The sequence below is a fragment of the Gymnoscopelus braueri genome, assembly GCF_963280865.1.
Source record: "Gymnoscopelus braueri genome assembly, chromosome: 8".
NCBI lineage: Eukaryota > Metazoa > Chordata > Actinopteri > Myctophiformes > Myctophidae > Gymnoscopelus > Gymnoscopelus braueri.
This window is the reverse complement of record NC_137609.1, coordinates 7,220,777-7,236,354: the sequence shown is the minus strand read 5'-3', so window position 1 is coordinate 7,236,354 and position 15,578 is coordinate 7,220,777. Positions and strand designations below refer to the sequence as shown.

The window sequence follows — 15,578 nt, the reverse complement described above, 5'->3', positions numbered from 1 at the left end:
TTCAGGTCGCCATAGGCCCCGTTAAAATCCTTTAGATTGCGCGATCCACTGTTTGTAAACAACGGGCACATGTCCTGGTGTCTACTCGTCGAGACCGCGTGTCAAACGGAGCCGCCATGTTTGAGTTCTGATCGTTTAAGTTAACATGGGAAATGCGAGGATGAAAAACTACATGTCCTGTACAGCTTTTACAGGGGTTTATGTGTACGACTTAGAATGGAGACAGACGGGAAACAAAAAACGTGATCGCACTTCCGGTCCGATCGGGTGGTGTTACACTGAAAATGGTCCCCCTAGAAAATTAAAAAAAAAAAAAAATTCGAAAAAAAGGAAAAAGCACCACAGCCCGTAGGCTACGGGATTGGCGCTTAACCGTTGGATTTAACGGCCCGTAGAACTACGGGCCCGGCGGTAAATGTGTTAAGAGATTCAACTGAACAAGCCATGACGGCTTTTATACTTTTATAAAACAGGCATTTTACGTTAAGTCCACGAGTATGACTGAATGGCACTCAAACATTAAGACTACGAAAAAGGACTAAGAAACAGATAAAAAAAAATAAACAAGTTCAGTCAAAATATTAACATAATAACAACGAGACCAGATGTTTTGTGAAGACCAAAAAACAAAAACAAAAAAATAAAATAAAAAGAACTGAACAGTGTTCTCTGGTCTCTGGTGTGTCCACTCGCTCGCTCGCTCGCTCAGTGTTCTGGGAACAAGCTGTTTATTTTTTCCGGCCGGCGGGGCGGGGGGGGAAACGACAGGCAGTGGGAACGAACAGCTGTCACACACTCCTCGTCCTCCGAGAGGGAACGCAGGCGGCAAACGAGTCACTGTGGACTACAATCCCCAGGCTTCATGAAAACTACAAAAAACAAAAAAGTGCTGATATGTCTCAGGTGGTCCTCTCTCCCTCCCTCCCTCCCAGCAAGGGGGGGGCGCTTGTCTGCCTGCCTGCCTGCCTGGAGCCAAACCAAACCAATCCGGAGGGGGATAGATGCCGGAGAATGAACGGGAATGAGTCAAGACAGCTCCCACGCTTAAAAATGTCTGTGATTTATGGCCACCATCACACCTGAGTTAAAGAAGAGGTAAAAGTTTGAATCCGAAGGGAAGGAAGGAGGGAATCAATTCCAAGTAGAAAGTTCTTGATTTTGTTATTCGTCCTTAGAATGGAAGGTCTGTATGGCAAAACATGTTAATCCAAAATGGATTTCGATCACAAGAAGACACCTAAGGTGAACGCGATGAATGACACAATCCTCAGCAAAACAGAGTCTGATCTTTATGATACTTTATTCCGTCTCCCTTAAGACAAATCCGTCTCGGAGAGACGGATTTGTCTTAAGGGAGACGGAATAAAGTAAAACCTTGAACCTTTGATCAGTGTTGTTGAAGAGAGAGAGAGAGAGAGAGAGAGAGATAGAGAGAGAGAGGGGGGTTTGGAACGGGATAACACAATTATCGGAGAAAACGCACATTTTTACATTCAATCTTCTGATTGGCGTCACGTTTCGATTGATTCTACAGTAGGACAATCACACCGTCTGGGGTGACCAGCAACGTGACGTAAGCCCCTCCCCCAGGAGGATACGGCGCCGCCACGTTGCCGCCCGTCTCACACCGACAACTCCGTCCCAAAAAAATGGCTTGTCTCGACGTCATGACAGTAACACGTCTTGTCATTGTCCTGTTATGTGTCACATAAAGTGTTGCTACCTATCGTCCTGCGTTTCACTTGATTCGGAGTTTCTTGTGCAAAAAAACTTGACCTCTGCCCTTTGCGAGGCTGAAGGCCGACAGCTTGGACACCAAGCTTCATATCTCTTTACGAAGCCGACAAAGCTTTTACTGTTGATCATTGTGGTACTTCTTTGCAGTTAGCAAATACTGGGCGTCAGGCTGGATTATAAGAAGCAATTGGAACTGGAACTATTCCTAAATATATCGGTGACACCCTGTCAACCCCTTTTCTCAAATTCCTAGCCAGACAGGTTTTTTCTACAAAGGTCCTTTTTCCAGAAGTAGCACAAGACGAATACAGATATCCCACTGTATATCGGTAAACTCTGTTTCATCATCGTCATGGCAGAAACATAAGATGATTTGTGTCTCCTTTTGCCGAAGGTGAAAGCGTCCTCATATTACCGGTCAATCACCCCCAAACTCCCCTATTCTTCATCGTGGCTTCTAACGTTACAGAAGCTGTTGGCAGCGGTATCGATCAGCCCCCCACCCCCCCTCCTCTCTGGAGGGGTTCAGAAGGTTCATTGGGGTCCGTGGAAAACAGTTCAATCTGAGCGAAACAGCAAGCACCGTCACTGCGTTAGTCTCCCCAACAAGGAGACTAGAAGCAGTCTGTAATAATAATAATAATAACAATAAAAAAAGAGCCAGGGATTAAACATCCCCATCTTGTGCTGGGAAGGTCGCCTAAAAAAAAAAACAGCGAAAACTGGATGTTCCGGATGCTTCTCGGTCAGGAACTCTGCCAACCCCCCCCCCCCTACACCCCACACCGTCCGTCCATCCATGCATATTTTAAAAAGTGGGTCATGGGTGCCTGTTGCATTTTGTGCGTTGAGTGTACTGTTGGTACAGCAGCCTGCGGTCCGTGGCTCTGCCCTGTTTGAACGAGTTTGTTTGTTGTGTTCTCTGAAGGAGGAAGAGGGTCAACGCCAGGTGTTGTACCAGCCTGGAGGTTGGTTGTGTGTTTTTTTTAGAAGGGCATGGTGGTGCTGTTGGCACCTCTGCTGCCTGTGGTCAGACTGTGGGCGCTGGTCAGGATCTTCCTCTGGTGACCGGCCAGGGTGATGCCAACGTGCAACAGGTCCCTGAGAGAGAGAGAGGGAGAGAGGAGGGCGTACATAGAACTATTAGACAATAGTGAAATGCAGGAAGGCAGTGTTGATTTCGTCGACTAAAACTATGACGAAAAATATCTGTCGACTACCTTTTTTCACTTACGAAAACGAAATAAAAACGAAATAAAAACTAAGCTACGATGACTAAAACTAGACTAAATATACTGACAATTTCGTCAACAAATAAAAACTAGACTAAAATGTAAGGGAGGGACTAGTGGAGAAGAGATCCAGTAGAACTAAAAGACAAGTCGTTTTATGCTTGGTTGCGCTCGGGTATTGCGCTCAGGTGCTCTGCTCGGGTGCGGATCTGCTATTTTCAGCATGCAACCAAGTGTAAGATCAGCCATTACGATGCCATCAAAGCACCGCCAAAATACATTTTAGTTGACTAAATCAACTGTAGATTTAGTCGACTATACTCTTATGATATTTAGTCAACTAAAACTAGACTAACAGTAAAACATTTCAGATGACTACAATATGACTCAAACTAAATGGAATTGTATTCAAAAGACTATGACTACAACTAAATAGACCGGCTAGACCGGTGACCGCAGTCTCGCATCTCATAAGCAAATTACATTAAAATATTCTATAATACAGATTGGTTAAAATAACGTTTTATTCATTAAAATAAGTAGCTTACAGTAGATTGTAAGCGTTAAATGAACACTGTTTAATTAACAACTAACACTTGTACTGTTGCAGTGTGAGAAGTGGTTAAGTAAGGATGAACCAACGTACTCGGTGGTCAGCTGGGCCAGCTGCTCCACGGAGGTGAAGCCGGCCTGGAGGAAGTTCTCCTCATAGCGCTCCATCTTGATGGCCCTCAGCCACTCCCCCAGGGAGGAGCACGTGGACAGAGACAGGGGAGCACGCTGGTCCAGCAGGGGGTAGGACGGCCTGGAGGAGACACAGAGAAAACACTATGTCAGGGAGGAGCATGTGGACAGAGACAGGGGAGCGCGCTGGTCTAGCAGGGGGTAGGACGGCCTGGAGGAGGGGACACAGAGAACGCCATGTCACCAAAAACATACACACTACACACATTGACACACAGGGTGTCATTCACACACACAACCCCCCGGCCGGTGGCATTCCTGTGTACAAGGAGAGGTTGGACGCCAAGTGTGAATGATTGACAGGGTTAAAACCCGGGGAATGTCTTTATGCTGGGGATGAGTCAGGGCTGTGTTGTAGGGGTGTAAAGGAGGGGTGTAACATTCATTTAAATTAATTAAAGTGATATTTGTCACTGCACCAGTGTTGATTTCGTCGACTAAAACTATGACGAAAATTGTTGGTCAACTACCTTTTTTCAGTGACAAAAACTAAATAAAAACTAAGCTATGATGACTAAAACTAAGACTAAATATATTGACAATTTCGTCAACAAATAAAAACTAGACTAAAATGTTATCATGGGTGCACGCGGGTGTCACAGACTGAAAATAGCTGATCTACAAGCTCACAACGCTCACAAAAGCAATCGATAGTCATCATTAACACAATAATAATCGATTAATTGCAGCCCCTAGGCAAGAGAAAACACAACGTCACCGAAAAAATACACACAGTCTATCATTCACCCCCCCCCCCCCACACCCACACCCACCCCCCCGCAGTGACCTTCCTGTTGTACAGGCAGAGGAAGGTAAGACGCTGTGTGTGTGTGTGCGCGTGCATGTGTGCGTGCGTGCGTGCGTGCGCACGCGCGCGTGTGTAAATGATTGACATTCTTAAAAACAAGGGAATGTCTTCATGCTTCTAGTGGAAGTGAGCGGTCAGCAGGTGGAGGGGAAACCGGCCCGGTGAGGGTTCCTGTCACCTCACCACAGGGGGTGGCGGTTAGGGGACAAGAGAGCCGGTCAACAGGAGGGCTAATGGAGCCCATTGATTGACAACACGGAGGGCCTTGGAGGGACGTTTTTCACTCACCGTTACGTCTGCTCCACCGAGCTGTCCAGATAAATTATCACTCCAGGGGAGTGGAGATACTTCAATATTTAGCGGTTTAGCGTTAGCCTTTTCCACACAAAGGGTTAGCCTTTTCCACCCGACTCCTCTATAAATTATCACTCTAGCGCAGTGGAGATACTGTCATATTTAGTGGTTTAAGGGTTAGCCTTTTTCCACACAGCTCCTAGTGGAGATACTTCAATATTTAGTGGTTAGGGTGTTGGCCTTTTCCAAAACTAAAAAACTACTCCTGGGAACGCAGCGGGAAAGTACAGAAGTTCAACAAGGCATGCGGCTAAAAGTTAAGACTGTCATTCACCGCCATGACATTTTGTCTTTCTGTCACCACGCGACACCAACGTACCACGCAGTATATAAATCATGCTTTTTCTCCCCATGCCTATAAATGAGCTTGTTCTTATTCCTATTATTCTATATATACTCTGCAAAATAAAATGACAACTAATGACACACATTTGCATAATGCGAATGTCTAATTTGCATTTGTATCATTGCAGTTGTACTGGAGTGCTGCTCAACCTTTTCATTTTCCAAGGACGTCCGGTTTGATGTGCGGTAACTCTGAGAGTGTACAAAATGGAACACAATGGACGCGTGTGTAGCCTCTGTTTTAATTGCTTCTTTTTTATTTTACATAATGTGAGTAATAATCGGTAGTCTGTCAGTCATTTGGGATTTTAGGTGTGATTTTTATTGTAATGTCCTGTTATGTTTTTGTGAATTTGTGTAACTTATCCACCTCTTGGCCAGTTCATCCTTGTAAACGAGACCTAAGTACCAATGTTTTTACTGGTTAAATAAAGGTGTTTATATCGTCTCTGTCGAATGGAAACGTCCAAAACAGTTACTTTTCAGGATTTAAAAAAAAAATGGCAACAATTGCAGATCTACAAGTTGTGTGACGATGTAGTGTGATCAAGTACGGGCATTAATTTGCGAAAAAACACAAAAATGTAGAAAATTGAGTTAAGAGAATTCTGCTCTTCAGCGACGATACCTCTCATGTTTTCTTAAAGAGACAGGCACACACTCACCCTGCTCCTTCCTGGGCCACTATCTTCAGGGAGGCGGGGTTTCGGATCAGCTTGTCCAGGGCGCTGACGATGTCGGCGAAGCGCGGGCGTGCCGAGCGCTCCTTCTGCCAACAGTCCAGCATCAGCTGGTGCAGGTGGGTGGGGCAGTCTGGAGGAGGGGGCAGCCGGTAGTCCTGCTCGATGGCGTTGATCACCTGACCCGTCCCAAAGTTCACAAGATGATTAGTTCACAATAAAAAGGTACAAACCACATGCACATCCATCCTCAAAACTGGCCTGATCTAGCATCTAGCAGGAGATCACAAGGGGAGGAAAATGTAAATTCCCATCGAAAGGAGGTGTCATTCACTGCCGCCGTTTTACCCTTTTCTCCATTGTAGCCTACATATAATAGTGTTTGTATTTGTTGATGACATGTATTATTTTGTATGGTATGTTGATGAATTGAATACATAGGACCACAATGGAAAAAAGTAGCCAGGACTTTTTTGTGTTATCCTTTTAGCCTTAGGGCCCTATCTTGGGCACCTTACTCCTAAACTTCTTAAAGGGATACTTCACTTTCAAATAAAATAAACATTAAAAAAAATTATTTAAAAAAAATTAAAGAAGTTATGGCAAAATAAAGGCCCCCTCACACATTAGTAGGACACTCTAATGTGTGAGGGGGCCTTTATTTTGCCATAACTTCTTTTTTTAAATATTCTTTTTTAATGTTTATTTTATTTGAAAGTGAAGTATCCCTTTAACATTTTCAAATAGTTCAAATAGCCTACAAGTTCTACAAGCTCACAACGTGTCGATCGGCTAGATGAACTATTTTCAAATGTTTTTAAAAATAGTAAAAAACGGCAAATACGTTTAGGGATAAGGGGTAAGACGGCGCCCAAGATAGGTCCCTTAATGTCTTACTGTACCAGTGCAGTTTACATTTCTGACTAATAAAGTATTCAATCAACGAATCAAAAACGTTAAGTTTTAAGACCCCGAAACAAACTGAAGCTAGATGGCTAGCAAAGGGCTTTTCGTAGGATTTCATAAAACTTTGACACAGTAACGGCAATGAAAAATTACAAAATGAAAATGTCAAATTTAATGTCAAAGGCAAGCGATTACAGACTTAAAGTGTATAGAGCTTGTTACTTTTTCTGTACATAGACAATGCATGCTGGCTGAATGATGACTCATGAATCATGATATTTAGCTCACTTTCCCCTGAGAGAAAGTGCTCAGAAAAAAACAACAAAAAAACAAGTATTTCTCAATTTCCATCTGTCAGGAAGGTACACGAGGCGGGTCGTGTAACCATTTGGTTCTTCTGAGACATTTGAGTATTTGCATTCCGCCTGCAAGAACGTACGAGAAGAGGCGGCTCAGCGCATGAAGGCTGACCTTTAACAAAAAGAGCTGCCAAACAAACGCAGACAAGACCAGTGGTGTAAAGTGACTAAGTACATGTACTCAAGTACTGTACTTAAGTACAATTCTGAGGTATTTTTACTTCAAATTTTCAGTACTTTTACTTCTACTCCACTACATCTTGGAGGCAAATATTGCCACTTTTACTCCACTATAATTATTTGAAAACTTTACTAGTTACTTTGCAGATATAAATTACTACATTATAAAACATACATTAACCACTTTAGCCCTGTTTTATACATAGGCTATTTGAAAATAGCCGATCTACAAGCTCACAACGCGACGCCTTGTGAGCTTGCAGATCTGCTATTTTCAAACATTTTTGTACTTTTACTTTTGATACTCTAAGTATATTTTGATGTCAATACTTTTGTACTTTCACTCAAGTAACATTTTGAACACATGCCTTGTAACAGAGTATGTTTTGATATTGTGGTATTGGTACATTTACTTAAGTACAGGGTCCCCACACATTTTTAGCAATGAATTTCCAAAACTTTTCCAGAATATTTAGCCCAATTTCCAGGCCTATATAACAATCATTCAGCGCAATAATGTGTCTCTTACTCCTATGTAGAATGCCCAAAGATAGGCAGTGTAGCAAAAATAAAGCATAGAATATAGAATAGTACAATTTCATTCAAAATTTCGTGCAAAATTAGGGCATAGCTCACTGGAAGACTCATTATGGCATCCGTATGACTTATTTTATTTAAATAATATATGCCATCACACAGCCCGTTCGGCGAAAAAATACTTATGTTACATATTTCGTGTAATGTTATACATGTTTATGAAAATGTTTTGTATTAACAAAATCAATAGCCAAAAACAATGCATAGCCAAATATTTTTCCAGGACCCTTGATAAATTCCAGGACCTTTGATCAATTCCCAAACTTTTCCAGTACTGGATTTTTTTTTTTTCAATTTCAAAATATTTCCAGGAATTTCATGACCGTGGGGACCCTGTAAGTAAAAATATCAGAGTACTCCTTCCACCACTGGACAAGACGTATATAAATATATATAAACTCACATCCTGGTTGCTCATGTCCCAGTACGGCCGCTCTCCGAACGACATGACCTCCCACATCACGATGCCGTAGCTCCACGCGTCCGACGCAGACGTAAACTTCCTGAAGGCGATGGCCTCCGGCGCCGTCCAGCGGATGGGGATCTTACCTCCCTGGATGGACGAGGAAAAGAGAGGTACAACACGGGGGAAACAATTAAAAACCACACATAGAGATGCTGCCATATTCCCTACAAAATACAGGACATTTTGGATTGGTTAAAATATCAGACCTAGACCCAGCGGTTCTCTGGGTTCTCTTCCCAAAGGCTCAGACTGCCAAAGATGACTTTCATGATTTTTTGTTTTTTCGACATGAAACTGGTCTATAGAGCTTAGAGATCGGCTTTTTTCTGGGTCGCAAATCCAAAGTCACAAATCGTCTCTGTCGGGTGGATACCTCATATGTCCAAAAACAGTAACTTTTCAAGATTCTTTGCGCCACTTTTGGAGCTCGCGGATCTTCTACTTTTATTAAAATACCAGCTAAATTACAAAAATAAAGCGTCACTCCTTTATCCATATTTTATACTTCGGCTATTAAAATAATGCAGATCTACAAGCTCATAGCGTGAAACCGAGTCCCGCGCTATGAGCTTGTAGATCTGCTATTTTTGAAAAAATCTTGAAAATGTGTGCAAATCTTTAACACATCCACTGCCAAGGGCTAATCTCATAATGTACTCACCAGTGCCAAGGTGTTTTTGTTGTTTTTTTGTTTTTTTCATGTCGCCATAGATCTTGTTAAAATCCTTAAGATTGAGCGCTACACAGTCTGTTTACATCCGCGCGATCTCCCTGTATCTCCCAGTGAAAACCACGTGTCAAACGGGGCATCCATGTTTGAGTTAGAGCGGATTACGTTAAACAGTGAAATGCGAGGAGAAAAAACTACAGGAAGAGAATTGAGTTTCAGTTTCGTCTGTAGAACGAGGGCGGGCGTGATCGTGAAAACCGGATCCCAAATAATTCTATTTCCTGTCATCAAACCGGAAACGGAAGTGGATCAAAAAAATTCCGAAAGTGCACCCGGACCGCGCATGCGCGAAAAGACCGCAGCCCGTAGGGCTACGGTCTCGGCGCTTAACAGTTGGATTTAACGGCCCGTAGGACTACGGTCTTGGCAGTTAATGTGTTAAAACAATTTTTTTAAAGGCGACCATTTTTAACACAAATCTTTGCTTCTGGGTGGCCCCTGGCACAACACATTTTCAGCTGGGGGTCCGCAGCTCCATACATATCAATTTGGGGGTCATGTTTGAGAACCACTGATCTAGAATTATGGAGAGAAGAGGTTTCTGCCCGACAACAGCAAAACTATATCAGTCCTCTCTGTCTTCTTACCAGAGAGCTGGTGTAGGTGGAGATAAGAGGTTTTGTGTCTTACCAGAGAGCTGGTGTAGGTGGAGATAAGAGGTTTTGTGTCTTACCAGAGAGCTGGTGCAGGTGGAGATAAGAGGTTTTCAGTTCTTACCAGAGAGCTGGTGTAGGTGGAGATAAGAGGTTTTGTGTCTTACCAGAGAGCTGGTGTAGGTGGAGATAAGAGGTTTTGTGTCTTACCAGAGAGCTGGTGTAGGTGGAGATAAGAGGTTTTGTGTCTTACCAGAGAGCTGGTGTAGGTGGAGATAAGAGGTTTTGTGTCTTACCAGAGAGCTGGTGTAGGTGGAGATAAGAGGTTTTGTGTCTTACCAGAGAGCTGGTGTAGGTGGAGATAAGAGGTTTTGTGTCTTACCAGAGAGCTGGTGTAGGTGGAGATAAGAGGTTTTGTGTCTTACCAGAGAGCTGGTGTAGGTGGATATGAGAGGTTTTGTGTCTTACCAGAGAGCTGGTGTAGGTGGAGATAAGAGGTTTTGTGTCTTACCAGAGAGCTGGTGTAGGTGGAGATAAGAGGTTTTGTGTCTTACCAGAGAGCTGGTGTAGGTGGGGTCGGAGGAGTTCTCCTGCAGGAAGCGCGACAGGCCGAAGTCGGACACTTTGCACACCAGGTTGCTGTTGATGAGGATGTTGCGGGCGGCCAGGTCCCTGTGGACGTAGCTCATCTCTGACAGGTACTTCATGCCTGAGGCGATGCCACGCAACATGCCCACCAGCTGGATGGGGGTGAACTGACTGTCGTTGAGCTGGAAGACACAGAGAGAAAAACAACAAAACCCTTCAGTTAGCCCTTTAAGACCGCGGGGGACGCATCTGTGTCATTTTAGATGTTAACCACTATAACCATTATCTTATACTTTGGATATTTTTTGAAAAATCGTGAAAAAATCACAAAAAGAATTGCTCAAATCTTTGCTTCTGGGGGTCCCTGGAACAAAATATTTTGAGATGGGGGTCCGCAGCCAAATACATATCGTTTTGGGGGGTCCTTGACATGAAAAGGTTTGAGAACCACGTGATATTATAGCAACATAAGTGTTTCAGAAAACCGTTTTAAACTGATTTAGAAGACATTTGTAGAATCCCCCTAGAAGCAACAAGATTTGAGTTAGAAATGTTCGCTTAAATATATATATATATTCAAAGATTTGCACACATTTTCAAGATTTTTCAAAAATACCGAGTGCCTCGCTACGAGCTTGCAGATCTGCTATTTTTGAATAACCAAAGGAATCTAAAAATGACACGCAGATGCGTTCCCGGTCTTAATGGGTTAGAGACGGTCTCGGTGTGAAAATAATAAAAACGTGTTCTTTGTATGTATTTGTATATGTGGGTTGTTGTTGGAGTTCTGTCTGTGAGATGAATAGTAATGAGCAGCTGCTCCGCGTCCAGGTAAGTGTGTGTGTGCCTTCACACCCATACAACAGGTTTCGGGGAGAACGAGAGAATAGACCGTGGAGAATAGAGAGGGCAGAGCTAGGGAGAATTAAATGAGAAAACAAATCACACACACAGAGAGAGAGAGAGAGAGAGAGAGAGAGAGAGAGAGAGAGAGAGAGAGAGAGAGAGAGATGTATGTTATTCACTCAGTCTCTGTATATCACTGCCACGTACAGTACGCATGCAAGCACACAAACAAAGAGAAAACATTTATCTGAGTGAGGTCGTCGAGAAAATAGATAAAAATGAGGAGAATAATGTTTTGGAAGATTTAATTGTAGAGTATGGAGCATCACAAAGCTCTGAATAGTTAAAGAGAGCGATATAGTTAGTAATAAGGATGACAAAGAGAGTGATGTAGTAATAAGGATGACTAGGGGAAACTAGGATAGTTAAAGAGAGTGATACAGTTAGTAATAAGGATGACAAAGGGAAACTAGGATAGTTAAAGAGAGTGATGTAGTTAGTAATAAGGATGACTAGGGTAACTAGGATAGTTAAAGAGAGTGATGCAAAGGATGACTAGGGGAAACTAAGGTAGTTAAGGTGTAGAGGATGACTAGGGGAAACTAGGGTAGTTAAGGTGTAAAGGATGACTAGGGGAAACTAGGATAGTTAAAGTGTAAAGGATGACTAGGGGAAACTAGGATAGTTAAGATATAAAAGATGACAGCACAAAGGTAATGAGGGTAGCTGTGACCTCTGCTCTGCAGGATGTGATAAGAATGAACATCTCTGATGATTAATTCTACAGTATATTAGCATTCATTGTCTTCTATTGGAATTTGCTAATATTTCACAATGCGTGAAGCGAATAAAATCTGAGTTAAAGCAACACATTATTACCAATAAAGAATGCTATATCGAACGCTATGGACCATGACAATGCTTTCATTGTGTATTCATTATTGTGTGCCAATCAAGTAAAGGGGAGTGGTGTAACAGAGGTCTCTAGACTTGTTGTAACTATGACAAATGTGTGCGTTTCAACACTTTAACCCATTAAAACCGGGAACGCATCTGTGTAACCACTTTAACCATCATTTTACACTTTGGCTATTCAAAAACAGCAGATATACAAGTTCATAGCACGGCACCGAGTATGAGCTTGTAGATCTGCTTTTTTTTTTATCTTGAAAATTTCCGGGTCCGTGGCCAAATACATTATCATCTTAGGGGTCCTTGACACCACTGATTATAGCAACATAAATTAAATAAAAAAAAACTGTTAGTATTTAGAAGACATTTGTAGAATCCCCAGCAGCAAAGATTTGAGTTACAAATGTTCGCTTTAAAAAAAATATATTCAAACTTAAGATTTGCACAAACATTCACAATTAAAAAAATAGCAGATACACAAGCTCATAGCCGCGCTATGAGCTTGTATATCTGCTATTTTTGAATAGCCAAAGTATAAAATGACAGATGCTTTCCCGGTCTTTACACTAAAAACAGGAAGCCAGTAGCCATAATATGAGTAGTACTCACTCCTATATTATAGGAGTGAGTCAGGAGTGACAATAGCCTCGGCTGTGACCTCACTCATCGCTGTAGCAGCAGACTTATTCACATAGCATTACCCATGCAGGATCTGGGGTGCCAGGGGAGTAACACTGGAAGTATCTTGACCTATTTTCCACCATCGTATCGCAATATTCAGAATTCAAATTCAAAAACAGCAGTGGTGGAAAAAGTACTCACATTTTTGACTTAAGTAAAAGTATCAATACTGCCGTGTAGAAATAATCTGTTACAAGTAAGTCCGGAATTCAAAATGTACTTGAGTAAAAGTACACAAGTATTGGTATCAACATGTACTTAAAGTTAATGTACAAAATGTACTGAAAACATTTCAAGTTTTCAAATGTATAAAAATCTTCTGAAAATAGCAGATCTACAAAATCACAATGCGTCGCAATGCGACGCATTCTAAGCTTGTAGATCGGCTATTTTCAAATGGACAAAATGTATATAGGGCTGTGGAGTAAAAGTACAATATTTGGATCCAAGATGTAGTGGAGTATTGGAAATACTCCAGTAAAGTAAAAAATACCTCAAAATTGTACTTAAGTACAGTACTTGAGTACATGTACTTAGTTACTTTACACCACTGAAGCACAGAAAAAGTAGCAGATCTACAAGCTCAAAAGAGCTTGTGGATCTGCTACTTTTTGACGCTGTAGTATGATCAAGTAGGTCATTAATTATGAAAAAACACAACAAGTTAAAAAATATGGAGATATGAGGTTTCTGACCGACAGCGACTAAATGTGAAGGTACTGACATGTTCCTATAGACGAATCCACAGACGCGCTGCCTGTAGCTGCCTGTAGGCGGCCATTGCTGCGGTGTCGCGTCCGCGGAGCGTTGACACCGCAGCAATGGCTGCGCGCAGGGCAGCGCTCCGTGGATTCGTGTATAGGGATTGTAGTCAAAACAAAGGTACGGTCGTTCAATGATATTCCTCTGTGTTGAAACAGCAATATAAACACACAGGAGCGAGTTCCTCATCAGCCATCAGTGTCCAGACCCCAGCGGCGAAGAACAAATTAAATTAATTTTAATTTAATTTTAAAAAAGCCACACAGAGAGGCTGATGAGTATCTGTGGAAAGAGTCTGGATTGCTGGTCGTAAAAAAGACAAGTGGCAAAGGACAGGATCAGACCTTATGAGCCACGACTTTGATTCTTTGACTGATAGTTTGATTGATTGATTGAATACTTTATTAGATTTGTAACGGTACAGGTAGTACAGTCAAAAAAGGACAACACAAAAAGCCTCCCAAGGGGCTTGTCTCCGTTGTGGTCCAAACACAGTGAACTGAAACAGTTACAAGTTATTGTAAAAACTTCCAGAGTTCACAGGAGGACTTTTAACCCATTAAGACCTGAGGTTCCGATTCTACGAAATGTCTTTTAAATCCTAACAGTTTTCTGAAAAACGTATGTTGCTATATATCAGTGGTTCTCAGACATTTTCATGTCAAGGTCCTCCAAAATAATATGTATTTCGCCGCGGACCCTCATCTGAAAATATTTTGCTCCAGGGACCCCCCCAGAAGCAAAGATTTGAGTTACAAATGTTCGCTTTAAAAATATGTATATTCAAAGATATGCACACATTTTCACGATTTTTCAAAAATAGCAGATCTACAAGCTCATAGCGCGGCACACTGAGCTTGTAGATCTGCTATTTTTTGAATAGCCAAAGTATAAAATAATGTGGTTTACACACAGATGTGTTCCGGGTTTGAATGGGTTAACAGAGTAACAACTCCACCAGCAGAGTAACAACTGCGTAGCTGAAGGAGGATCAATGAAGTTCTAATAAAGGCTGTGGAAGAAGGCTCCTGAGGAGAGTGCAGACAGTTATACGCTCCAGTTAAAAGCTGCTCTACTCTCCCTACAGCTGCTGTACAGACGAGAGAGATTAAATAAAGACCTCACACACCGGAGAGGAAGAAGAACATCTTGCATGTCTAAAGACATCCAAGAACGATATCCTCGGCTAGAATGTCTGTGGATAAAAATACGTCAAATATGAAATAAAAGTGTCCAGAACGTTTAGCTGTGTCTAGTTTGTCAACCTGTGTGGATATTTAGAAAATTGTATTTTTCTAATAGTCAATAACGATATCATCGGTGTCCTGTTCTTCCAGAAATAAAGGTTAATGAATAATAACGCTCCAATGCGACACTGCCGGCGTTATCTACCCGGATTCTTTTTTTTTTTGGGTGTGCTGACGTCATGATGATTCAGTCTATAAGGAGAGATATATGCCCAATCAGTGGGGTATATTATATTATATATATTATATACATGACCACAAAGAGAACAGAAGAAAAAAACGAAAAACAAAACCACTATACACCAAAACAAACTGGAATGCTGGAAAGGTGTTACAGTAGCCGAGGGGGGCCTCGAGGGACTCCCTATCCTAGAGGGACCCCCCAGGCATAATAGTGACCACACTGAGCCCCCATGAAGTTTATGACCCGCTCATCATATAATTACTTGGCAGAATAACTAGCCTAATCTGAAAAATGAGAAAACTCACTCGACGGCATGGAAGAATATTGTTGCTTTCGTGCAGAAACCTCTTATCTCCATATTCTAAATGTATTCTATTTCTAGTAAATTTAACGCCCTACTTGATCCTGATACAGCGTCACACAAAAGCATGAAAAGTAGCAGATCTGCTAGCTCAAAGTGCAGCGATGCGTTTTGAGCTTGTAGATCTGCTACTTTTGTTGCTTTTGAATTTGAATCCTGAAAAGTCACCGTTTTTGGACATATGGGGTTTCCACCCGACGATATAATTACGACGGCAGAATAACAAGTATAATCGAAAACTCACTCCACAGCACAAAATAATATGC

General features: G+C 42.0%; 1 protein-coding gene across 1 annotated transcript in view; it reads right to left on the bottom strand.

The window, feature by feature from the left end:
* Positions 1-420: 420 nt before the first annotated feature.
* LOC308090563 (ephrin type-B receptor 4a-like) overlaps positions 421-15,578 on the bottom strand; it is a 99,454-nt gene continuing 84,296 nt past the window's right edge. Inside the window, 5 exon segments of the mRNA XM_080435787.1 lie at positions 421-2,838; positions 3,616-3,774; positions 5,886-6,079; positions 8,346-8,495; positions 10,286-10,501. Coding sequence (XP_080291913.1) covers positions 2,724-2,838; positions 3,616-3,774; positions 5,886-6,079; positions 8,346-8,495; positions 10,286-10,501 — 834 coding nt within the window. The 3' untranslated portion in view covers positions 421-2,723.